Genomic DNA, 26,739 nt, shown 5'->3' on the forward strand with positions numbered 1-26,739 from the left:
TAATTTGTCCATTTCCTCTGTGTTAATCAATTTGTTGGTGTATAGGTGTTCATGGTGTTTCTTATCCTTTTAGGCTCTTTGTCATCAGTGTCTCTTCTTTTACATAAGATTTTTACTTTCATCTGGATTAAGTTTTGTCAGTTTTGCTGAATAAACGAATTCTTTGTTTCATTGGGTTTTTAAATTTCTTTTTTGTTTTTCAATTTCTTTCTTTCCTAATTTTAATTCTATATTTCCTCTGCTAAATTTGGCGTTAGTTGGTTCCTCATTTTCTAGTTCCTTTAGGTGTAAAATAAGATTATTTGAGATCTTTATTCTTTTTAATGTTGATATTTATTGCTATAAACTTTCCTATTTTAATCCTCTTAGCCATACGTTTTGGTAAAATTGTGTAGCTATTTTCTCTTATCTCAATTTTTTTTCTATTTATTTTGATTTCTTCTTTGACCCATTGATTGCCGATGAGTATGTTGTTTAATTTCCATGTATTTGTAAAATCTCTATTTTTTTCTTCAATTACTTTCACTCCATTGTAGTTGTAAAATATGATCAATTTCAGTCGTCTTAAATTTGCTAAGACTTGTCTTGTAACCTTAAATGGCTCTATCCTGGCCAGTGTTCAATGTGCACTTAAGAAGGATGTATATTCTACGGCTGTTGTGTGGGATGGTCTGCACATGTCTGCTAGGTGCAGTTGATCTAGGGCATCGTCAGGTCTTTTGTTTCCGTATTGGTCTTCTGTTTACATCTTCCCATTTTAGAAAGTTATTGTGTTTGTCAGTTTTCCCCTTCAATTCTGTCAGTGTCTGGTTCGTATATTTGGGTAGGCTAATCTTTATTTTTTATCTTTTCACTTTCAGATTGTATACTTCTAAATCTAAACTGCATTTCTTAAAGGCAACATATACTTGAATCTTTTTTTTTTTTAATTCGTTTAGCTATTCTGTGTCTTTTGACTGTGGATTTTAGCCCATTTACATTTAAAGATATTATTCAGCATTGACATTTTGTTAATTTTTCCCCTGTCTTTATTTCCCTGTCCTTTTGAGTATTCCTGTGTGTTTCATTGATTTGTGTGTGTGTGTGTGGTGATGAATTTTGACAATTCTCATTTTCTTTGATCTTTTTTCTATAGATATTAACTTTGTGGTTACAGTGGGTTTACAGAAAACATCTTATAGTTTTAGCAGTCTACTTTAAGCTGATAACAGCTTAAATCCAATCACATTTTAAAACTACACTTTTAGCTGGACAGGCCTGTTATCACAGCATTTGGGAAGTGAGATAGGAGGATCTTAGGTTCAAGGTCAGCCTCAGCTGCTTACTGAGGCTCTCTGCACATAGCAAAATCCTGTTTCTGAATAAAAAAATTAAAAAATCATTATAGGGTCTGCTCAGATGTAGAATGTTCCTGGGTTCAATCCCCATCACCAAAAATAATATAAAGTAAAAATAAAAACTACACTTTTACTCTCTCATATACACAAATAATTCATTACTCAGTGTCACAGATTATATCTTTTTATATTGGTTCATTAATGTATTTTTGTTATAAGCATTTTATAAGTATTTAGTTATGTGTTTTTATACTTTTATTTTTTAATTCTATACCAGTAGTAGAGTGGTTTATATACTATTAGTAGGATATTAAAGTATGAATTATTTTTCTCTTTATTTGACTTAACTTTTGAGCTTGATACTTCTGTGTTTCTATTCAGCATCATTTTGATTCAACTTGAACTCTTATTTCTTGTAAGACAGATACACGGATGAAGTATTCCTTTAGTTTTTGTCTGAGAAAGTCTTTGTTTCTCCTTCTTTTCTTTTCTTTATTTTTATACTTTTTTATTTGGAAACCGGGTCTCTTAAGCCAGTGCAGCTGGCTTCGAACCTGCGGGATCCTCCTGTCTCCACCTCCCAAGCGCGGGGATTACAAGTGTGCGCCACCACGCCCAGCTCTCTTTCATTTTTAAAGGATACTTTTGATGGGTATAATATTCTCATAGATCAATTATTTTAAGAATTCGAAATATATCATCATAGTAACTTCACTAGTTTTGTATTTCTGCTAAGAAATCTACTGAAAGTCTTAGAGGCATTCTTTATTATGTGTCAAATCACATGTTTTGCTGCTTTCAAAATTCTGTTTTTTTTAAATTTTTTATTGGTGCATTATATTTATACATCATAACAGGAAAATTCTTTTTCTTTGATTTGCCAATTTGGTCATACTGAGTCTTGGTGTGACTTTACATTCATCCTATTTGAAGTTCATTGTGCTTATTGAATCTGGGTGCCTGTCCATTTCCTACCCCAGATATGAAACATTTTCTATCATTTCTTTAAAGAAACTTTCTGGGCTTTTTTTCTTTTTCTCTTCTCCTCCTTGAACATCCATAATACATGATTTATCCATTTGCTACTGTCCTATAAGTCCCTTAGGCTTTCTTAATTCTTACTCAAATTTTTTCTTTGTATTTTTTTTTTTACTGGAAAAATTCAGGTGATATGTTTTCCAGTTCACTGGTTTTCTTTTGCTTGATCAAGTTTGTTGTTGAACCTCTCACCTAAATATTTTAGTCTAGTTTTTCTTCAACTTGAAAATTTCAGCTAGATCGTTTTTAATATGTTATCTTTGTTTATACTTACTCATCTTTTTTTTTAGCTTATCAAGCATCTTTATGGTATTTTTTAAATAAATTCTCAGGTAATTCACATGCCTTCATTTTTTAAAGATCATCCTGGGCATTTATTTTGTTCCCTTGAACCAGGGTTCCTTTTTTTTCTTTTTGTCTCTGATAACTTCATTTTAGAATATGCATATTTGAAAAATTTACTACCTTTCTCAGTTTAGGAACTAGTTTGGGTACCAGGAAAGACTCACTTACTCAGTCTAACTAGAAATGTCTGAATCCTTTTGGGGAGACCTGACTTCTCTGGGCCTATGTATGCATTTTCTCAATTATAGAGGCTGGCCAATTTTGTTGATAGAAGCTCAAGGTCCTTGCGCCCTCTGATATCTTTCTGCAGCACTGAACGTCATCTGGTTCTACAGCAGCAAGCCATCCAGCTCTCCTTTGCTCTAAGCAGCCTTCAGGTATCCAGTCTATGCCAAATCCCCACCAGTGTCCTGCCTCAGGCAGAACACTTACCAGTTCCTCAGACAGTGTTCTGAAAAGCCAGAATGCTGGATTCCTGCTCTGTCGCTCTCCCTCCCTTCCTCCCTCTTTCCCAAGGGAGAAATCTCGAGTTGTGCGCCTCCTCCTGATTGTGCAGAGCTGTGCCATCCACCGCAAGCTACTTGTCATTCTTTTGTTCTCAGCAGCCCCCAGGCATCCAGACTATGCTGATGCTATTAGTGCTCTGAATGAGTCCTTGCATATCTTCTGAAAAGCTAGAATATTGGCTACACACTCTACTTCTCTCTCCCTCCCTCCCAAGGGGGATGTCTCGGGTTGAGTGCCTTTCTCCCAGTTGCACCAAGCTGTGCTGGTGATAGCAAGCCGCCCACCACTTGCCTTTGAGCAGCCCCTAGGCATCCAAAGTGTGCCAGTTCTATCAGTGATTGTAGTGAGCCAAGATACACTCATTACTTGGGTAGCCCTCTGAAAAGCCAGAATGCCGGAGGCAAGCTCAATTCTTTCCTTTCTCCTGAGGGATAAGTCGTGGGCCAGGCCATTCTCTTCTGGTGCTGAACTGTCTCAGCTTGAGGGAGGGGCTGGTGTAGGTAAAGAGAAATCACTCTTCTTACTTTCGTGTGGTCTCCTTGGGTACTCTTCACTGGATCCTGGCATTCTCTTAAAGGCATTGTGGTCCATGTGTCATTGTTTAATCGGTATTTCTAGGGGAAGGAATAAGAGTTGGGACTTGCTATTCTGCCGTCTTGATAACATCATATTCCCCGAGAAAAGATGTTTAAAATCCATTTAGGCATGCACTATAACACAGTATTGTCATTTTATACTTTTCACTCTATTGAGTATCATAAACACTTTCTCATTAAATTTTTTTCAGGAGCGTCACTCTAGTATCTGGTGATTGCAAAGTGGGGTATCATTATAATTTTATTTTCTCCCGTGAGATTTATGAAAAAATTCATTTTTTGTTTGTCCGTTTTTTAATTTTATCTTTATGTGGAACATACTGAAATGGCATACATTTAGACTGTGCTTGGTGCCTCTACCCCCCCTATTTCCTCGCCCCTCCCAACAATGAGTGTCCAGGTTGACCATGCTACCTTCTTCATACTTTTACACATATTCGTATGTAGCTCCTCCATTAATCAACCTCAGCTTTCTTCCTTTCCTATCCTTCCATTCTAGCTTTGCTGAAATTTCCCCTCCATTATCTGGAATCCCTTTGGTATCTCTAATACTCCCTAGTTTGGGCATATTAGAGGAAACACATGTCCTTTCTCTTTCTGTGCTTGGCTGATCTCACTTAACATAATGTTCTGAGATTCCATCTAACCCCAATCAGAGTAGCAAGCATAAAGAAATCAAATAACAACAAGTGCTGGCGAGGGTGTGGGGAAAGAAGAAGTGGTATATATGTGGTTATGCACATATCTGTTTATTTCCTTAAAATAGATTCCTTGGAGTTTCATAAACCACAGAGTAGGAACTGTTTACAGTTCTTCAGACATATATCTAAAATCCTTCTAGAGAGCATATACTCACTTTCTTTCCTTACAATACTTTGTGACAATATGTCTTATCACATTTTATCAACCCTTTAATTATTGGTACATGGATATTTAGAGAAAGGGATCTTGTTCATTTTGAGGTTTTGTTTTCTGTACACAAACACGTGTTCTCACACAGTTTATATACTGCCTGTTCACGCTGTGCTTCTCTGGGGAAAAGGCTTCCCTTTGATACAGGGTCTACAGTACTGCGTCCCATAGCAACCCCATGGATGGTGTCCACACTTGCACCAATGAGTTGGTCAACTGCTTTGGGATGGAGGTACAGCTATTAGAAAGAAATATTTTTACTTATTGGTATTTTAAACATTTAAAAATATTCTATAGTGTTCTATAGAATACGATTGAATTATCTTTTGGTAAGACCAGCCTTCCTTAGAAGTCCACCCAGATCCAGGGAAACAGTTGTTGACATTCAAAGACTATTCATGCTCTTAGGTGGCCAAATATCTTGTGTTATCTTTATTTCAGCACAGCTTCTAATTTATAAGTCCACTTCTTTGACTTCCACCAAATCAGCATGTGTATGCATGCTGGGCCCACACTGGTCCTTTCAGCTAACTTTGTCTCTGCAGGGAGCAACCCTTTGGAATTAAATTTCACATATCACAGCTGTTCCCCTGCATAAATCCCATTCTCTTGGCTCACTTTTCCACTTTCTCTAAAATCTCTGTAAGGGGCACAGCTGTCTTTGGCAAAACCATTTCTTTGAATGCCTAGCCACAGGATTTCCACCCACCTTCATGTCAGGGTGGGCCTGGAAAGAGGAAAATTCTCTTGCATTCAACATTTAAAGTAAGGCAAGTTGACTTCCCAGGTCATGGAGTTTTTCTAGCCCATTGTCCTCTCCCTCAGAATGGCACTGGTATGAGTTTGAGTCACACAGATATAGAATAGAATGGGCCAAATATTAATAAGGGAACAACTTTGTAAACACTGAAGCTTCAGCATTAGTTTGAATTAGAGCACTAAAAAAATGCTTCTTCAGATTTATGGTACCTCTTTATTGTGGCAAACACACATTGGTGAAAGTTGGATGAAATTAATTTTATTAAGAGAAAAAAAACTAAGAAACTTACACATTTGTGTGGGAAAATGGAAAGTTGGCCTACCTCTTATCCATCAGGTTGCCATTTCATTTGAATCGGTAAGAATGTCAGCATGTCTACTTTAGATGAGAGCAAACCTACAAAAGATTGGCCACGTTTGGTAACCAATCTCTACTCTCATTGTTCTTAATGATCCTTGGGGCAAGAAAGGAAAGAAAAGATAGAAGAGACAAGAGGAAAGAAAACAAAAGCAAAGAAAAGAGAAAAGAAAAGAAAAGTCTGAAAAATACAACAAATGTTTGAAATTTTAACCAGTAATAAGCTAATATATATTGACAGAAACCTAACATTAATCTTAGAAACTAGATCATTAGTCATTGGAAGAACAATCTTGGCAGGCCTGAGTTTTATATAGGTATATGTACCTGTTTTGTTGGGGTTTTTTTAAGTAGTTGCTTTCTGATTTGAAGAATTAAAAACCAAAAAGGCAAGTGACTCTACAAGAATATCTGTGGGCATTTATATCTGAAAATGTTAAGCACTGTTCAGTTAACAGTGCACTGTCCACTGCTCAGCAGATCTTTGCTTCAGAGTTACCCTTGGGGATACTGAGCTGCCCACAGAAACTACAGTCATCGGTACACAGACATCTTCCCTAGGAACTACCCCTAGGTTGTAGAGTGTGTTGGGGGCTCAGTATTGGTGATCTGTATCCGACAGAAGGCAACCAATGTTGCATTGGTGGTCATTCCTTCATATTGTTAGATGTCTAATCTGCCAGAACGTGATGGCAGATACTACACAAAAAGTAAATTATATAATTGCAGATTATTTGAGCTTTATACAGTTTGAGTGCCCTGCATGTGCGATAACTAATTTCCCTTTATCCTCCTGCTTCAGAAGCACTGATGGGTAGCCTCCACTCTATTGTGCCTTCATCACTCCACCTGTTCTTTCATTAGAGTATGGGACTATCTCTAATGATCTCCCGTGCTTAGAGTATAGAAACGTTGAGACGTGGTTTTTGGTATTCTTCTTATCCTTCCCAGAAACCATGAAATATTATGGAAATATCAACACCTTAACCATTTCATTATTCTCAGATTAACAGCCAAAAGTGGCTCAGATATCCATTATCAGCCAAACTTTGTCTAATAATCTACTGTTCTGGTACAAAGGGCCATAATATAAGTTAGGAAGCAACATCAATAGTGAATGCATCTATAAGATTAGGGCTCTGCCTGTTTTATTAGAACCTTTTATACTGGAAATGATGTTCCCCAAAATGAGTTTATGCCCCATCTGAAAAGATTGACAAGTAAATGATCAGTTCAATCCAATTTGGCAAACGTACAAAGAGGGAAATGTGGTATGAAAACACATATAGAAGGGTATTTTAATGAGAATTAAGAAAAGAAGGTAGATCATGGAAGAAATCATGAAGTAGGTGATATCTAAGCCTACACTTAAAGAGACAAGTTGCAGTTAGTCATATAGGGGCATTCAGACAGGGACAACCCTGGGTAGATGCTTAGAGTTGGGACATCATGACCCCTTTGGGGAGCTCTAGGCTCTGTGGAGTATAAAAGACTCTTTGTAACCAGCCTGTAAAGCCATATTAAAGAGTTGACAATATCTTAGAGCAATTTGGAGCTATGAGAGTGCTTCAAATGGTGAGTGACACGATCATAGTTATAGTTTAGAAAGAGCAGTCTGGCTAAAGAATGGAAAATGAACTGGAAGCAGATTCCACCAGGGACCTACAGATTGGATTAGCTTGAGCTAAGGCAGGAATAATAGGAGAGGAGTAGCCGAGACTAAGTGTTGTGGTCTTTTTGAGGTATCAGGTTAAAAGTATTGTCAAATAATAAATGAATATGTTCAATAAGAAATTATGCATATTCAGATCTATAGCCTAGAAATACATATCCAGGGAGTCATCACAGTTAATAATTTAAGTCATAGGAATAAATGATGCTACTCAGGTTTTGTACAATGAGAAGTATCTGTGTGCCACAGGACCAGTGGCACACAGACACTTCAGATATACCCTGTGTGTGAAGAAGCTTGAGCTAAGAACACAAGGAGAGACGTAGTGGTGCCAGGGACCTCCAAAGATGTTGGCTCTGTTCCATTTTGTAGAAATACAGGATAAGAATTGAAAAGTACTGCATGAATTCAGCAACCAGAAAATTACTGATAAAGCTGTTTCAGTGGGGTGGTGAGTGTGGAAGCCAGATGGGAGAGAAAGTTGAGGACACAGATACAGGGGAGATATACATTTGCCTTCCAGAAGTTTCCACCAAGATCTTCCTACCACTTCCCTTTTCTTGACATCACCCTTCCTGTAACTTATGCAAATAACAGAACCCCAATATCTGTCTCATGTTTTCAGAACTTCTTCTCTTTCCAATTATTGATTTCTTTTTAAAGTTAACTAAGCCCTTGTCTCTTTCCTTTCCCTGAGAGCATTCTTGACATTATGGGCCTTGCTTTGCTTCTCCGGGTTACACAGAATCTTCCTCATGAAAATCCGCCTCATTTCCCTTCTGGCCCCCCTCAGTGCTGCACAGTCACATTCACCACATTTGTCCATGTTATTCACCATAAGTCCATGGAGTGTGGGGTAGCAATGTCAGGAGCATTTGCAAAATGTCATATGAGGAGCTCTGTAGGAAAGACACATGACGTCTGCTCTCTGCAGAGCCGGGGCAATGAGTTCCTGGTGAACTCTTGAAAGTCATCTCCTGAGATAGCACCAGGTAACATGATATGTGAACCAAGCTATGTATAAGTAAGGATTGGGGAAAAAACAGCTTAAGTAGAATCAATGTGGGTGAACAGATGACTTTAATTCCTGAAACACTGTTAAGGTAGAACCTGTAAGATACAACAGCACCAGCATGGGAGCTGATCTAAATATTCGTGCACTCAGAACTACCACCAAAGTGATCAGGCTGGTAAGGTATTTATCATAAAGTGGTTTTGTCTGCCTCATAGCCAAATAAGACCACACTCCTACTCCTGTTTTTTTCTAGTACTTGTGGTGCCACCAAACCCAAACAGCTCATGCCTAAGGAATTGTCTCAGTCAGCGCTCTTACTGCTATAATTCAAAAGACCTGACCACACAACTTAGAGGAAGGGAGATTGATTTGCTCACGGTGTTTTGGAGATTTTGAGATTCAGTCCGTGTGAGGCCAAGTCTGTGGAGTTCAAGGCATAGTAGTGGGAAGGAGAGGGGGAAAGAGGGGAGAGGATAAATCTGGGGGAGAGAGAGCGCATGTGCGTGCGCGTGCACGAAAAACTCACATCATGGAGGCCAGAATTAGAGAAAGCAAGCAATCAAGGGTATCCAAAAACAAAAGCACAATCCTTAAGGCCTCCCCCAACCCACCTTCTCCAGCCTTAGGTTACTACCTAGATAAATCCATTACCATCGACCTATCTACTGATGAGATTACAACCCTCATGACTTTATCAACCCTGAGCTCTTTTGGGGACATTCAGCATCTGACCATATCAAGAAGGTATGCCCTAAAGGTAGTTAATTATTACTATTGGAATATAAAGGGTCCCCGGCAGAGGAATCTAATATTATTTCAACATAACACAGTTCAGATATGCATTAAAAATTTGGATTTGGTATAAATCAGTAATAAAATGACGAAACTCTGGCTGATCCTGAGGATCCATCATTGTCCCCGGGGTTGGATGTTAAATTCGTTTTGATTTTGCTAACAGTGAGTCATCTGCTAGCCAGGCCCTTAGATAAGCCTTTGCTGCCACACAGCTTCAAAAGCTTTCTCTTGATTTGTCATGGGCTTTGTGTCTGTCCCTGCCAGTGTCTGCCTCTTTCTTGGAAGTATTTTTGCAAGGTTTATGATGGTATTCTTGTTATAGGTCTGGTTGTGACAAAACTGAGCTGCCCTGAAGAGAAGCTGTCAGGTGATTGATGGCATGGTTAAAAGTGACAGTGTGTAGGTGGCTGGTTAGTACCTGCCACTGAATTACTTTGAGGTTGGCTATTGGTAATGCAATCCACCAAACCAAGCTCTTGAGAATCTTTAATGTCTTTTATCTTTAGGATCTAGAAAACAACTGTTCTAATGCAAATATATTTGCCTTTATCATGTTTTTAGAAAGTGACAAATAATTTCATTATCTAAAAATTTAACTTGCAGGCAGGTGTAGTGGCCCACACGTGTAATTTCAGCACCTGAGAGGCTGAAACAGGAGGGTCAAAGGTTCCAGGGAAGCCTCAGCAAGTAGGTAGACTTTCAGAAACCTAGCAAGACCCTGTCTTCAAACAAAAAAATAAAAAAGGCTGAGGTGTAGTTCAGTGAGAGAATGCCCCTGGGTCCCATCCTCAGTACCCCCACTCCCATACACACAGAGTTGTCTCTTTCTTTGATGCAAAATCTTCTCTTTAGTACCTGGAGCACTGGAAGGGAAATTTGATCCGTTGTATTTGTAGTGTTTGGAGTATAGGTAGAATCAAGATGAGCCTGGGCCAGGCCAAAGGAAACCAGGGAGATTCCAGGCCTCCCAGACATTGATAATAAAGCCAGTCTAGCTGATGTGTCAAATTCCATATCGCCCAGGGCAGGCTGGTCCCAGAAGGTCAGATGTCCTATAGATCTTGCTTTCCTGTGTGCACAGGGTATTTTTATTTCCTTTTATGAAATTGCTAGCTTTTACAACCTTTTGTGCTTTCAAAAGGATATCTGGACCCTCATCATTCTCTTAAGACAATGGTAAATGCTTACAAAAAACAAAAAACAACAAAAAAAGTGAAGCTGTCTTTGAAACCTAGTGTTCTCTTGAGAGAATGAGAATCACACCCAAATTTTCATTAGGCATAATTTCAAGGAATAGCTCAGTCCAGCAGAGAAGTGGACCATTATGAAAGGGGGCATTTAGGCCATAATCATCATTTCAAAAACTCTTAAGTCCGCAGGAAGACGATGTATCTGGAAATGCAGCTGATGTCCGCGGTGTGAGGATGTGCTCAGGCTGTGCCTGCTCTCAACAATTCTGTTTCAAACCACAATCACAGAAACTAGTTAGTTCCCAAGAAGTGTTTTTATCCTCACCTGAAAAGCTGATGCAGTGATTTGTGGGTTCTTCCGGATCTGTCAGGTGGGGCCAGGACTCCATCCTCCTCTTTTGTGTGCTGCCTGGATCCCTGGCCCTGCCTTGTTCTCCCTCTTCCTTCCCACACCCTCTTTTCCTCCAGCCCTCCTTCCCTCCCTTTCTTTCTCTCCGTCTCCGTCTCCTCCTTCCTTCCTCTTCCCTCCCTCCCGCTCTTCCTTTTAGTAAATACCACATTCACACCAACCATGTGAAGGATGCAGAGGGCAGTGTGTGCAGGAAACACTACCAGGGCTCAGATTCCATGGAGTTGGAAGGATCAGGGAACAGCAGGACAGCGGAGTCACGGCGTTGCAAGCACAGCCCTGTCAGACCTGTGGGAAGGAGAGCCCTGACCATTGCAATAATCACACAAATAGAAGAGCGAGTGCTGAGACTCTTTGAGCTTAAAAAAAAAATTAAGCCGGGCGTGGTGGCGCACGCTTGTCATCCCCGCGCTTGGGAGGCAGAGACAGGAGGATCGCGCAGGCTCGAAGCCAGCCGCGCGCGCTGGCTTAGGAGACCCTGTTTCCAAATAAAAATGTAAAAATAGGTCTGGGAGTGTAGCCTGGAGGTAGAAGGGCTTCCAGGAACCCCAGCACCACCAAAAAAAAAAAAAAAAAAAAAAAAAAATTAAGGCTATTGAGTGTCTTCAGGTACCATGTCTAAGATCCTCTCATCTCGTTGCAAGGGCTGTTGATGGTGATCTGCTCTAACTGCCTTCCCACGCAACTGCGACATCATTAGAAAGGTAGTTCCTAGCTTTGGGGTCCACTTGTCACATTTATTCTGGAATGTTCCTTGTGTCTCGCAGAAGCTGGAGGACCTTAATGAGAGAGCACTTGGAGACCTACTACATTTGTGAGCGTCCCCCTGTCGTGGACTGAGGAGTGTTTCAGGACTAGCAGATAGGAAGTCCTTCCAAGGCCAATACTGCCACATCAGTGTAACGGGGAAGACAGGCACTGCACCCGTACCAATTGAATGAATTAGTATAAAAATTGTGAATCCACTGACCTTGACTATTCTTATTTTTCCTTTTTTACGGTGACATAGGACTCGTTTTTTTCTGATAACATTGCTTTACAACGTGGGGGAAATTAGGTTAAATAAAACTCCAGCTCCTTTCAGCTTTAAGATTTGCAACTAAATTTGCGGAGACAAGAGGATCACAAGTTCAAGACCAGTCCCAGCAACTTAGCAAGACCCCATTTGAAAATGAAAAATACAATTGGGCTGGGGCTATAGCTCAGAGGTGCAACACATCTGAGTTCAATCCCCAGTACCATAAATAAGTAAATAAATAAATAAATAAATAAATAAATAACCAACAAACCAACCAACCAACCATGGTGGCACATGCTTGTACAACACCTCTGAGTTCAATCCCCAGTACCATAAATAAATAAGTAATAAATAAATAAACAAATAACCAACCAACCAACCAACCATGGTGGCACATGCATGTACAACACCTCTGAGTTCAATCCCTAGTACCATAAATAAATAAATAAATAAATAAATAAATAAATAACCAACCAACCAACCAACCAGGTGTGGTGGCACATGCTTGTAATTCCAGTACTTGGGAGGCCGAGACAAGAGGATTATATGTTTATAGCGAGCCTCAACAACCTCATGAGGCCCTCTGCAACTCGGCGAGACCCTGTTTGAAAATAAAAAATAAAAAAGGTCTGGGGGTATAGCTCAGAGGTAGATAGAATGCACCTGAATTCAACCCCCAGTATCATAAAAAATTAAGTAAATAATAAATTTGTGATTGTTTTTCACATACGTGCTTAGTTGAGAGATGGACCCAAATGTGCTTCCATTTGACTGGCTCTTACTCCCAGCTCCCAGATTTTTGGAAGCATCATGCTTTTTCTGTTCTCTAGTAAAAAGAAGGATCACATGGAATTATTTTCCAGAGGACAACCAGAAGTACTAGAATTTTTTTTAAGAGATAGCTATTATAAAATCACTTTTAATGAATTTTAAAGATCAGAAATTGATAGGCTATTATGGCACCCAGTTTCCTTGAGTTGCTGGTGTTTTTTGTTTGTTTGTTTGTTTGTCATTGTTATTTTGTTTTTGCAGTACTGGGGTGAACCCAGAGGGATTCTACCACATAGCTACACCCCTAGTCCTATTTTCTTCTTATTCTTTATTTTGAAACAGGATCTTGCTAATTTCCAGTCTAAGTAGTAGAATGCCTCACTAAGTAGCTGAAGCTGGCCGCGAACCTTCAATCCTTCTATCTCAGCCTCTGCTGGTGTTTTTAATATCTTCATCTCTCCGAGCAAGAGCATACTCTCAGTTCTCCTTTCTGTATTCCCTCTGTGAAAATCAATACTGTTTCAACTTAAAAAAAAAAAACTTGTATTAATTACATTTAACAGTTCTGCCTGTAAGGCATGAGATAAATAATACTTTAAAACCTAGAGTTGGAGTATGTTTGTTATTGATGTTGATGGATTTCAGTTGAGAGCTGGTTGCTTTCCAAGTTATACCTTATATTCGCCTGAGAATACAGATTTTCAGACTTAATGCCTTATTTATGCTTAGGTGGTTTTTGCATTCGCATGTTATGAGTCAACTTCACAAGAGGTTTAATTACTAAATATATTGAAGGAAAAGAGCTTTTCATTTCATTTTTAACTGAATTTAAAATAAATAGCATTGTGGAAACCACATTTTTGGTGCTGATTATGATGGTGGAGTACTCTAATGAATCCCACTAGATAAAAAGGTGCCAATTGCAGGGAACACAAAGGACAGGCACAAGTTTTTAGGCCTCACTTTCACCCTTCATTTGTTGGAGAAAATGGATGGTGATTAGGTGTCATGGAACGTTTTCTTTTCTTCTAGAATATTTTTTGATTATATTTATCTTGCTCTCTGTTTCGCATTTAGTTTGCACAGCAAATAGTTTTAGGTTTGAAATGGTTTGATTAAGATAATTTATCCTTATGTCTTCCTTCCCCACCCTATTATTTAAATACCTTCTTCTACTTAAATAGTGAAAAATGAAGGTGTTAGTCTATCCACAGATAAAGTCAGTTCTTTTCATTCATCCATTGTCAACCGTAGCGTTTCCACTCTGCTCTGGGTTTTCTAATTAACAGTCAGTATACAAAAGGGACTTCTGTTTCTGGTAGGAAAACTGAGTGTGGAATGTGTTTTAATGTTTATATTTTGATTTGTGTTTTTTCCATTGGTGCATTATAGTCTTACATCATAATGTAGTTCATGGTGATGGTGACATATAGCACATAGCGTTTGTTGGGCTTTTCCCTGGCTCCCTCCCCACCCCTCTCCCTCCCCATATAGGACATTGAGATTGACTTTGGTATTTTCACATGCATTCATCCTGCCAATGGAAGTGATTCTTTAATTGATTGACTCCACTGGAGTTTCTCCTCCATTATTGAAGTCCCTCTTGTATATTGATTACTCCTTGTTTTCTAAGAAAAAATATATGACCCTTCACTTTTTTCTTTTTCTTTTTGGTACTGGGGATCAAATTCGGGAGCATTCTACCTCCAAGCCATGCCCTCAGGCCTATTTTATTTTTCTTTGGAAAAAGAGTTCTCATTAAGTTAACGAGAGTCTCACTACCTGCTGAGGCTGTTCTCGAACCCACGATCCTCTTGTCTCAGCCTCCCAAGTACTGGTATTACAAGTGTGTGCCACAATGCCCGGCTGACCCTTCACTTTCTGTGACTGGCTAATCTCACTTAGCATAATGTTCTCCAAGTCCATCCATTTCTCCTGCAACGACACAATTTTGTTCTTCTTTAATGCTGAGTAGAATTGCATTGTGGGTATATCCCATAATTTTGCAATCCATTCATCTCTTGATGGACACCTACTTTGTTTCCAGAATTTGGTTATTGTGAATTATGTTGCTATAAACATGGGTGGGCATATATTAATATTCTTATTTCAGTTCCTTTGGAAAGATACCCAGGAGTGGAATAGGTGGATCCATTTTCAGTTTTCTGAGGAATCTCCACACTGATCTCCATAGTAGCTACACCAATCTGCGATCCTTCCAAAAGTGCAGAAGAGTTTCTGTTTCCCCTCATCCTTGCCAGCATCTATTGTGTGACTTCTTGCTGATTGCCATTCTGATTGCGGTTAGATGGAATCTCAGAACTCTGTTTTGCATATTCATAATCCCTAAGGATTTTGAACATATTTTCATGTATTTATTGGTCATTTGTATTACTTCTTTTGTAAAACGTCTATTTAGTTCAATTTCTCATTTCTTAATTGGTTTGTTTTTTTTAGTGTGAAATCTTTTCAATACTTTGTATATTCTAGATTCCTCTAGTGCAGGAATACCTGGCAAAGGTCTTCTACCATTCTTTAGGCTCTAACTTTAGACTCTTGTTTTCCTTTGATGAGCAGAAGCTTTTTAGTTTAAATCCATCCCATTTATTAATTCTTGTTTAAATTTCCTGAGCTTTGGGGGGTCTTATTGAGGAAGTTTCTACCTGTGCCTACATGTTGGGGTGTTGGACCTATTTCTTCTTCAGCAGCTTCAAAGTCTCTGGTCTCGTTTCTAGGTCTTTGATCCATATTGAGTTGACTCTTCTGCAGGGTGAGAGGCAGAGATTTAATTTCATGTTTCCACGAACGGATAACTAGTTTTTCCAACACCATTTGTTGAAAAGCTGTCTTTTCTTCAACATATGTGTAGAGACCACATGCTCAGATTGAAGCATTATATTTTGCCATTTAAAAATGATAAAACTGTTTTACTATTAAATAGTAATGTAAAAGCTGGTTAGACTTAAAATCACTAGGCTTGTTTTGTCCTAATTGAATAGATCCTGTCTTCCATTTCTGCTCCATTGTTTTCCTTCCAATGTAAGGTCAACCAGCAGTATCTTACAGTTTAGGAAGCTGCCTTGGAGTAGAGACCTTTTAAAAACAGTGTTACCATTCTCTAAATATTTATTAGTCAACTTTTCATTATTAAAACAAAATACTTGAAACAGGCTACTTTACAAAGAAAAAAAGATTTGTTTGGGCTTACAGTTTCTGAGGTATAAGGTCCAAACAACCTGGCTCAAGCTCTGGAGATGACCTCCTTAGACTACATCACATCACAGTGGACACATGTGTGTACCTCTACACCTATGTAATTCTTCCTCCCTCTCCTTTAAAATCATGGGGCCTCCACCCTAGTATTCTAATCACTTTTAATGGCCCCACATTTAAACACTATAGTTGGCCGGGCATGGTGGTGCACACTTGTAATCCCAGTCCTTTGGAGGCTGAGACAGCCGGATCACAGGTTCACAGCCAGCCTCAGCTACTTGGTGAGGCTCTCTGCAACTCAGTGAGACCCTGTTTCAGAATAAAGAATAAAGCCGGGTGTGGTGTTGACGCTTGTAACCACAGCATTTGGGAGGCCAAGACAGGAGGATTGTGGTTCATGGACAGCCTCAGCTCCTTAGGCCCTCTGCAACTCAGTGAGACCCTGTTTCGAAATAAAGAATAAAAAATGGGGCTGAGGGTGTAGCTCAGAGATAGAATGCCTCCGGGTTCCTTCCCCAAATCGCAAATAACCCCCCCCACACACACACACACACACTATAGTTGGATTAAACTACTAACCTCCTAATTTTGTTAACATAAGTTTAATTGAGACTTAAACTCTGGAATAATTTTGCGTTGGGGAGACTATATTCAAAGTATAGTAAAAAGTGACAGATAACTGTTATAAATGATGCATTTATTACGTCTTTTTAATTTTAGAGCACTCTAAGCTCAGTTTAAGATGAAAATATCGGCAGAGAAAATATACTCCAAAGATATGTGTAATGACTCCAAGTGCTAAGGCCGAAGTCACTCCACGTTAGTGGTACCATTAGTCTTGTGTTTCTCATTCACTCATAGCAGTTTGACAGCACCGTGATGCGGGTGGGAGTTGACGCGATAGCAGTAGCTGTGACCATATGCAGGGGCAGTTATGGAATGAGAAAAGAAGAAAGCCAGAGGCGGGATGAGAGGGGCAGACTGAAGGGAAGATAGCAAGTCATGGTCAGAGAGCCAGGAGAGCAGCCAGGAGCGGGTGGTAATAAAAAGCCAAGGAAGTGCTGGCTTCTTCAGGTACATAGGTGAAACCCGAAAGCCATCTATTGAGTTTCACGATTAGAAGATAATTGCTGATCTTTCTTAAACCAGTTCCAATAAAGTGTAGAAATGGACTCCCATGTTGCAGTGGGCTTTAAAACAAATGAAATGGCAGTATAAAAACAGTTCACGTGGGCTGGGAGTTCAGATAGGAAGGAAAAAAGAGGGTGACGGCTAGCCAAGCAATATTCAGGAGGGACTGTTACCTTGCAAACATAATAGAGAACTTAAATATATTTATAAGCTGTGGGAAGAAGCCAGCACATAAAGAATGGTACAAAAAATATATAGCGGAAAGATAATAAATAATGAAAAAAGGTCCTAGAAAAGGTGGTTGGAGATTGATATGAAAGCACAGGGTTCCACTCTTACTGAAAATGAATGGAAGTCACAAAATCTAAGTATCCAGTATGTGGGCATAAGATTGATGTTTACATAAATCCACTGAGTGGCACACACCTGGAACCCCCACTACTTAGTAAGTCATTGAGGCAGAAGAATTGCAAGTTTGAGGCTAGCCTGAGCAACTTAGTAAGATCCTATTTCAGAATTTAAAAAGGGGCTGGGAGTGTAGCTTGGTGATATGTGCTTGCTTACCATGTGGAAAGTCATGGAAAGGAAGGAAAGAAGGAAGGGAGAGAGGAAAGGAGGAGAGGAACAGAAGGGAAAGAAAAGGAGTTAAGTGACACATTACTAAAAGAAATATTGTTAATTGTATCAGCATTTATGAGTCATTACTCTTAAGATCAACATGATTAATAGTTCAAAGACTTCTCATTTAAATAAATACTTCCACTCTGTTAGTTCCGTTAGGTGTGGCTAACAAGAGTGAAAGTACTATCACTACTTCTCAATAAATAGAACCAAAGCTTAATGGGTTGAATCTGTCTAAGGTCACAGAGAAATTGAGTATCTGAACTAGGTATTTGAGCATAGGTGGTTCTAACTGCGAATACTAGGGCTCTTCTCCACAGTTGAGATGTGTTAGGGGTGGGATATACATTTGGCAAAATGGAACAGGGAGATTATCATGGAGGTGCAATAGAATATAGTGTGGAGGAAGAAAATAGTTATAAACCTAAATGCACCAAGTAGCATAGCACCTAAAGTGTAAAACAAAAACTCTTAGAAATGGAAAGAGAACCAGAAATACAGTATAGTAGAAAAGGCCAGTATACTTGCCTCCAGGGTATAGGCTGGCAGAAAAAATAATGTAAGGACATAGGGGATCTCAGTTAATAAACTTGAATTACCTCTCAAGAAGTTTTTTGAGGCATGTCCATGGAACATTAGCAAAAATTAAATGTTAGTTGGCTCTAAGAATAACCTTAATATATTAGTGGAAAACACATTTTATAGAGCATGTTCTCTGGTCATAAACTGATAAAATTAGGAATATATATAATGATCAGTAACTAAAGTGCTAAGTACCTTAAATTTGAGAGATGTATTCCTTGACACTATAAAGATCAAAGAAGAGATTAAAAACTACATTCTATCTAGAATGTAATGTAATGAAATATTACTTTTTATTTCCCAACTACTACACAATAATACTCAGACCCAGGGGGAAAATTATAACCTTAAACTCTTCCTTAACTAAAAAAGAAATATGAAAAACAAAATAATCATCTTAAATAAAAACAACAAATAAACTAACTAAAAGAAACTAGGAACGAGGAATTAAGACCCAAATCATGAACTAGGATAGAAAAAAAAAATGTGTGTACACATTTCTAGGCTCATTGTGCGACCTCACGTGTTAAGTGTGTTGGCTGACCATTATGCATGGAAGTGGAGGTGGCGCATATATTCTCTGAAGGCCATTTTTAGCCCTGGTCAGTCCTTCCTTCTCCATTTTTCATCTACCTCAGATTCCTATCTGGAAAGCCAGTGGTTACCTTGGTTAGAGGGCGAAGCATGCAAAGTGATCTGTTATAGTGTAATTCTAAAGCTGGAGGGGATTATAGAATTCTATAATTATAGAATTATAGTGTAATTCTAAAGCTGGAGGGGATTTCGTAGTCATGCTGCCTCTACTTGAAATTCCCAGTCTAATAAAATTCCCTTGGGAGGAGATTCATGAGTGGTTATTTTTTTTTAATGCTAAATCACTGAGAAAAGAAAAAAAGCTTTTTTTTTTTTTAAGAAAAGACAAGTCCTCAAAACATAACTAGAGATACATGAATTAATGGGAATTGTACAAGAATAGATGGCATATGAAACCTATTGTATTTAACATTGTCTATTTTTTCTTTATTCATCTTAAATCTCCTTAGAAGATCCATCAACCGCAGTTTATACACTCTGAGGCTTAATTTAAAAAAAAAGATATGTTGCAATGCCAGTGTTGTAATTTTGTCATATGGTATTATAAGTTTGGGTAAGCTTTATATTGCTGCCAGTAGATACTTCATACTTTAGAGAATATGCCTCGGTGGGCTCTCTGGACTCTCAAGACTGTCACCTACAGTGATCATTACGGATCAACATCCTGTCCAACAGTTGGTATGGGGTGTGTGTGTGTGTGTGTGTGTGTGTGTGGGTGTGGGTGTGGTTTTTGATAAAATGCGGAAGAAGGCTCCTCAGGCTCTTAACAAAAATCAGAAAAACCTCCTGTAACATTTTGTGGCATACGCAGTATATAGGTAGTATATTTACATTGGTTTTAGGCCTTTTTTTTTTTTCTTTTTAGTGTAATGAATTCGGGAACTACTAAAAATAATTGTCTCAAAACTTGTTTTAAATTCTGATTATTATTCTACTAATTGGGATTTGTTGTTGTTATGTTTGAAGAAAATGCCATACAGTGGAACCCTTTTAAACATTAAGAATTGTACAGTTGATGTCCAAAAACAATTGCATAATTTTATGTTTTTAAAATTTATGATAACAGAGCTAATCTTTCTCTTGTTTGTTAAATTGGTTTTCCTCCTTTCAGCAGAAGAGCTGGAAAAATTATTTCATTGTTTGTTTTGATTTTGATAATACTAATCTCCCCACCCCCCCAAAAAAAAAGATAAATGTAATGTCTTTAGAGCAAATAACACAACGGCATTGTTTTCACCACCAGTGTAATTCTGTGGGTGAATGTCTGCAGGCTCTTGCCTTTATTCATTTAATCCCAAAACCAGATCCCACTGACAATTGGACCAAGCTTTATTCCAAATAATTGTAAAATGTGCACGATAGATATTCCTGTCTTTGGCCCACCTTAGCTATCTGTCTTAATTATTATATTTCAGCTTTTTAAAAAGAAATCCTTTAGCTGGGTGTGGTGGTGCACACTTGTAATCCCCGTGTTTGGGAGGTGGAGACAGGAGGATCCCACAGGTTCTAAGCCAGCCTTGCTGGCTTAAGGACCCTGTTTCCAAATTTAAAAAAAAATGTGTATATATACACACACACACACACACACACACACACACACACACATCTGGAAGTGTAGCCCAGAGGTAGAAGAGTTCCATCCTCAGTACCACCAAAAAAATAAATCCTTTAAGCCAGGCGTGGTTGTGCACGACTATAATCCCAATACTTGGGAGGCTGAGACAGGATCTCAGGTTCACAGCCAGCCTCAGCTACTTAATGAGGTCCTCTGCAACTCAGTGAGACCCTGTTTCAAAATAAAAGATAAAAAAATAGGATTTGGGGATATACCATGGAGATACAATGCCCCTGGTATTAAAAAAAAAAAAAAAAAAAAAAAAAAACCTCTAAGTACATGCGTTGTCTCCTGCTCAGCAAATGTTTCCAACAGTGTGATATTCTGTGATACCATGTTGTATTTTGCGCTTTCTTGGATTTTAAAAAGAAATTTTTCCCATTTAGTCTTAGGTTTTATGAAGGGAAGTGGAATCTGATCACACTCTGGTCTTTGTTTTCTTTGCATCCACCTAAAGGATGAATATAAGCCAGAAAAGGCTTTGTCAGAAGAGGACTTGAAAAATGCCGTGAGCGTGCACCATGCCCTGGCTTCCAAGGCCACCGAGTACGAGAAGAAGCCCAACGTGTTCAAGCTTAAGACTGCCGACTGGAGGGTCTTGCTTTTTCAGACCCAGTAAGTCTTGTTGGTTTGATTCTTACTTGGTTTGGCTTTTTTAGTTTGCTTAACACTACTTTGTATTAAGGAATAGAATCAGAACTAGGCATGGTGGTGCATGCCTATAATCCCAGGATTTGAGAGGCTAAGACCAGACGATCATAGGTTCATGGCCAGCCTCAGCAACTCAGACCCTCCAGAATTTAGTGAGACCCTATTTCAAAATAAAAAATAGGGCCGGAGCTGTAGCTCAGAGATGAAATGTCCCAGTTCCATCCAAAGTACCACCAAAAACAAAGGAATAGAATCAGGTTCTTTAGGGTAAATTTTTTGAGCCAGAGTCAATGTCATGAGCTGGTTACATTAGAGAAACATCTGTCTAAAAATACTAACACCAAAAATAGAAACCCTAGGTTCGAGTTTTGTCCACTATAAAGTAGCTCTTTGACTTTTAGTTAGTACTTACCATCTCTAGAACTCAGTATCTTTACTAATAAAATATGAGGGTTTAGTAAACAGGTTCCATCATAAAATGAGGAAATAGGCCTGGATTCACATCACCATTTCCTATCTCTTTCTTATGCCATATAGTTTTTAACCTTTTGAACCTTAGCGTATTGCTGCTGTAAGTGATAATGCTTATCTTATAGAGCTTTGATGAGCATTACACAAGTGTATAACGCTCTTCACGCAGTGCCTGGTATGTAGGGACTGCTCTAAGTGTAAATTTTCATCTTAATCTCATTTCCTTTTCACCTCAGAAGTCTATATTACACTAGAAGGAAAGGTAAAAATCATATTGTTAACAAGGATATGGAATTAATTGGAAGTTGAGTAAGAGGCTTAGGGGCAGACTTCAGATTACAGGTAGAGCATTTCCCATGAAGAATTCTGATTTGTGAAGTACCGCATACTTTTATTGGTGAAGACTTTCTGACTGTATAGATTGACCACAGTTAGCTCATCCATTTCATAATCGATGGACATAGTTGTTTCCCCTTACAGATCTTAGGATTAATGAAGTCACAAACCTCAACATACAAATATTTATGTAGCTGTGTTTTTCTTGAATACTTTGTTCTTAGATCTAGAATTGCTGGGTTTATGATAAATTTATACTCAACTTTTGAGGGAACTATCAAACTTTAAAAAAGTGTATGTGCCCATTTCCATTCCCTCTATCAATGTATGCGTCAGTCAGATTTTAAAAGTATATGATTAAAAGATGAGTTAATTTTAAATTAATATTTGGCCTAGTCTTCTTTCAAACAGAAAATAGAAGTTTAATGAAAGTATTGCTTTTTTCCCCCTTTTATATCGTAGTGGGATGACCGCAGACTTTATTATTATTTTGATACTGAGGATTGAACCCAGGAGCATTCTGCCTTTGAGCTACACCCCCAATCCTTTTTTTTCTTTTTTCTTTTGAAACAGGGTCTCACTAGATTGCTGAGAGGCTCATTACATTGCTGAGGTTATATCCTCAAACCTGCAATCCTCCAGTCTTAGCCTCCCAAATACTGGGATTACAGGTGTGCACCACCACACCTAGCTCTTTATGTACCATTTTTAATTGGCAATAAGCAATGAGCAAAGGGTGATAGACTTAGATACAGAAGGATTCTAACATAAATATGTCTCTTTCCCAAAGGAGTCCAGAGGAAATGCAGGGGTGGATAAACAAAATTAACTGCGTGGCAGCCGTATTTTCTGCACCACCATTTCCGGCAGCCATCGGCTCACAGAAGAAGTTCAGCCGCCCACTTCTGCCCGCCACGACGACAAAATTATCTCAGGTAAGTCCTTTTGATGGTGCTTAGAACTTGGAAATGCGAGCCTTGTGAAGTAATCTTGCTAATATTTGTATTTGAACACTACTCCATATTAGCGGGCAGATGGGAAATCTTGCCCTATGAGGGAATGTAATATAAATGGAGCAAAATGTAATATACTGAGTTTTAAACTTCAGCCATATTTCCTCAGTTTCATATTCTTTTGAATAGCCCATAGTTTTTCAATAACTGAGTAATGTTAGAGTGATCTCCTGTTGGTAGCAAACTTTCAATTCATTTATTTATTAGTTCATTTTATTGAACATTTTCCATTTTTGGTGCTAGGAATATAAAAATATGTTCAGGGCTCCCTGACAGTACTGTAAGGAAGAGCCTTCCCTGACCCACAGGGAAGAACTACATGGAACATTTATTTGAATTTTCTAAATACACTGTGCCATGCATGTACATAAGCCTCTGTCCTATTGTAAGATTAGATTTTCTAAAAAATATATTTTATCATATCCTCCTTCTTCTTAAAACTCTATTCTCATACTGAAAATTTTAAACCTGTCTTTAGCACCGGCATCACCACTGACCAGTCAAGGATTTCGGAAATACTTTGACGTGATTGTGAAATTCTAATTGTCGTGATAGTAGACAGTTTTATGGGACTGTGGTCCATCTTGATTACCAGCGGTGTTTCTTTAGTAGAAGCTTCCCTGTTGCACATCAAAGACTATTTTAGGATGTGGAGTTGAGAAGGCTAATAAGTCCTGCACCCTCTCCTGAAAGAGTGACAGATGCAGATAAGCAAGCGCTTGGGATAGTTTGGTGTAGGCTACAGGAAGGGGGAGGGGAAGTCGACAGGGCCCCGTGGGCAGAGCCAGGGACCTCACTGAGCACGACCTTGGAGGCAAAGCAAGAAGTGTGATGTCTAATGAGAAGCTTCGAGGCTGAAAAACAGGAGGTGTGAGGTGCAGTAATAAAACAGTCCAGCAAAGGAACAGAGAGGCCCCAGGGAAAGAGCACAGGGACTCAGGAGCCACACCTGGGCTCTTTAAAGTGGCTTTGAGCAACCTTGAGAAAAAGTAAGCAATGGATTTCGCTGGAGGTTAGCAGAGGGGAAATCAAGAAAGTCTTGTCTTAGCCCATTCTGCTAGAATCCAAGATACTGGGAAGTTTATAAAGAAAAGAGATTGATTCGCTACCTTTCTAGTGGCTGGAAAGTCCAACATTAAGATGGCCAGTGTCTGGTAAGGGAGCATGTGGGTCATCAAGAGAAACGGGAGGGCGTGGAGCTGGGATTTCCAGCAGCCCACTCCCCACATAACTAACCCACCCTCAGGACCACAGCCTTAATCCATTCGTGAACGTGGCACCCTCATGACCTAGACACTAGTCAAAGGCTCCACCCCCCTGTACTGTCAGAGAAGTAGAAATTAGATCTCAACCTGAGTTTCAAAGGGGGCTTTCACACCATCAAGGCCCTGTTGTTTGTCACGCCTGGGTGTTAGGATGTTCGGTGGTTCCCCAGTATAATAGCTTGGAGCAAAGGAGTACTGCGATCTACTTTGTACTGTAAGAATTATTCCATTACAATATGGTGTTAAGTGTTAGAAGAAAATACCACTAGAAGCAGAAAGGGCCTTAAAGAAACATCTGGTGATCTTAGACAAGAAATAAATCTGGCGAGGAAATGGATAGAAAAGCAAATTATGAAGAGTAAAGCTCTAGTGTCTTGCTGATGTGAAGAAGGGTGGGCTGTCACCCAGGCCTTGACAGCTGGGGACTGTGGTGACTGACCTGGCTTTAGGAATCTCACCTCACATCTTGGCCAACCCTCCACCCCTTACCGCTTCTTCCAGAGTCATTTCCAGGGTCCTCATCTTTTTGTCTCCAAATGTTGCAGCGCCCAGGGCTCAAAAGCAGACTAAGACACTTAAGCAATTTTTTTAAGAAAATATTTTAGGTAAAAATAACCTAACTGGAGAATGTTGTCCCAATAAAAGAGGAGGGGTAGGGGAGATCATGTACAATTAAGACCAAAAACAACAACAACAAAAAAAAACTTATAGTTGCAGTGAGGTCTTTGTGTAAACTTGGTGAGAGCAGTTTTGGTGGAGTGATAGGTACAAACACCACGTTGGTCTTCTATGAAGTTGGACTGGAAAATGGTAAGAAATTCCAGGAAGGGGATATGTGCAAGTCTTGCCATAAGTTATAAAAACAAAACAAAACAAAACAACAGACTAGTAGTAGTAAGAGAGGCTCATTATTTCAGGGAAGGTCTTTTTTTTTTTGTTTTTTGCTTCATTCATAATGATAATGTGTATCGATGGTTACTATGTAAGCATTATCATTACTCTTGTACTTCATGTATGACCAAAAATACTGTTAAGAATAGAAAGGGCCAAGCCAGTTCAATTTAGAGGACAGAAAGGCATTTAATTTTCAAAGATCATAATTAGAGCACTTTAAGAGAAAGGGAGAGCTCTTCTGGATGACCAGAAAATATTCTGGTCAGCTTCTCCATCTGCCTAACTGAGGTCTGCACTCAGAAAGCAAGGCTATTTCCCTGCTTTAAATTAGGAGGGAATGGGGTAGGAAATGAGGAAGGGCTAAATGAGTGATGTGTGCATGTATGCCTCCTCTACTATCCTGTATCCCATCAAGATGTATGACTACAATGCACTAATAAAAAAAAGTAATAAAATAATACAAATTTCAGTTGTATTTACTTTCTATTTTGAAAACAGTACTGCTGTCCTTTTTTTGTATGGGCTACTACTACAACTAAGTCACATGCACACGAAAATGAATTTCTCCATCTATTCGTGTGTTTTTGCAAATACCTTTACCAAACAGAATCTGTTCTTTTAAACCAATATGGAACCAAAGACAAAATGTAGAATCTTAAAATTTTTTCCAGTTTGGATATGCCTTCACAAAATACAGAAAATGCACAGGTAGTATGATCACAGTGATGTATTCCGGATTTTAAATTAAAAAGAAATAGCCAAAAAGAAGCATCCTCCAATAAGAATTTTACTTTTTAAGAAAAGAATAAGATGGTTCTCTTTCTGTCATCATTAGCTAGTTCACCAAGCCTGTTTGGGTCTGGTTTTCCACCTAGAAAATGAGAAGATAGTTCTAGAATGCTTTTAAGATTTTTTATCACTATTTTTTTTCTTTGCCCAACTTACCATTTTCAGTTACTAAATTTAAAATGATCCTTGTACTTGCGAGGCTGAGACAGGAGGTTCCCAGGTTCAAGTCCAGCCTCAGCAACTTGGCAAGGCCTTCAGAAACGCAGTGAGACCCTGTTTCAAATTTAAAAAAAAAAAAAAATAGGACTGGGGTTGTAGCTCAGAGCTCTAATGCCCCTGGCTTCAATCCCTAGTACAAAAAAAATAAAATAATATGTAACAAAAGATGTTTTATCATAGAGAGTAATGGGGAAAAAGTATGTAAAACCAAGCATGGGATAAAGAGTAGGTTTTTAAGAGAGTGGAGTTAGCTCACACACAGCCTGGCACAGTGTTTGGGTGGCCTCCAGTTCAGATGGATGCTCTTGGGGTGCCTGGGCTGAGTCACAGCGGGCGCCAGCAAATCCTGACGTTAAGTGTCTGGATGCGCCCCTGATTTCTCTAGCACTGGTTCTCTTCCTTTAGCTGGTCGTCCTCACTCTCGGCACTATTAGCATTTTGGCCTGGATAATTCTTGGTTGTGATAGGCCAACCTGTAAATTGCAGGTTATTTGGCAATATGCCGAGCCTCTGCCCACCAGACACCCTCCCTGTTGTAACTAAAATGTCTCCAGACTTTACCAGATGTCCTCTGGGGCCCAGTCCACCCCCTTCCTGTTCAGAACCCGGTGTGAGCCCAGTGG

At 39.0% G+C, this 26,739-nt stretch overlaps 1 protein-coding gene across 4 annotated transcripts in view; it reads left to right on the plus strand.

Annotated features, from left to right (window-relative positions):
• Window positions 1-26,739, plus strand: part of PSD3 (pleckstrin and Sec7 domain containing 3) — a gene marked incomplete at both ends in the record, with an annotated part of 521,001 nt that overhangs the window by 467,526 nt on the left and 26,736 nt on the right. For all 4 annotated transcript variants that reach the window (XM_080710180.1, XM_080710181.1, XM_080710182.1 and 1 more), the window contains 2 exons: window positions 20,936-21,093; window positions 22,727-22,871. In XM_080710180.1, coding sequence (XP_080566306.1) covers window positions 20,936-21,093; window positions 22,727-22,871 — 303 coding nt within the window. The remainder of the gene's footprint in view (window positions 1-20,935; window positions 21,094-22,726; window positions 22,872-26,739) is intronic.

This window comes from Muscardinus avellanarius (assembly GCF_963383645.1).
Source record: "Muscardinus avellanarius genome assembly, chromosome: 14".
Lineage (NCBI taxonomy): Eukaryota > Metazoa > Chordata > Mammalia > Rodentia > Gliridae > Muscardinus > Muscardinus avellanarius.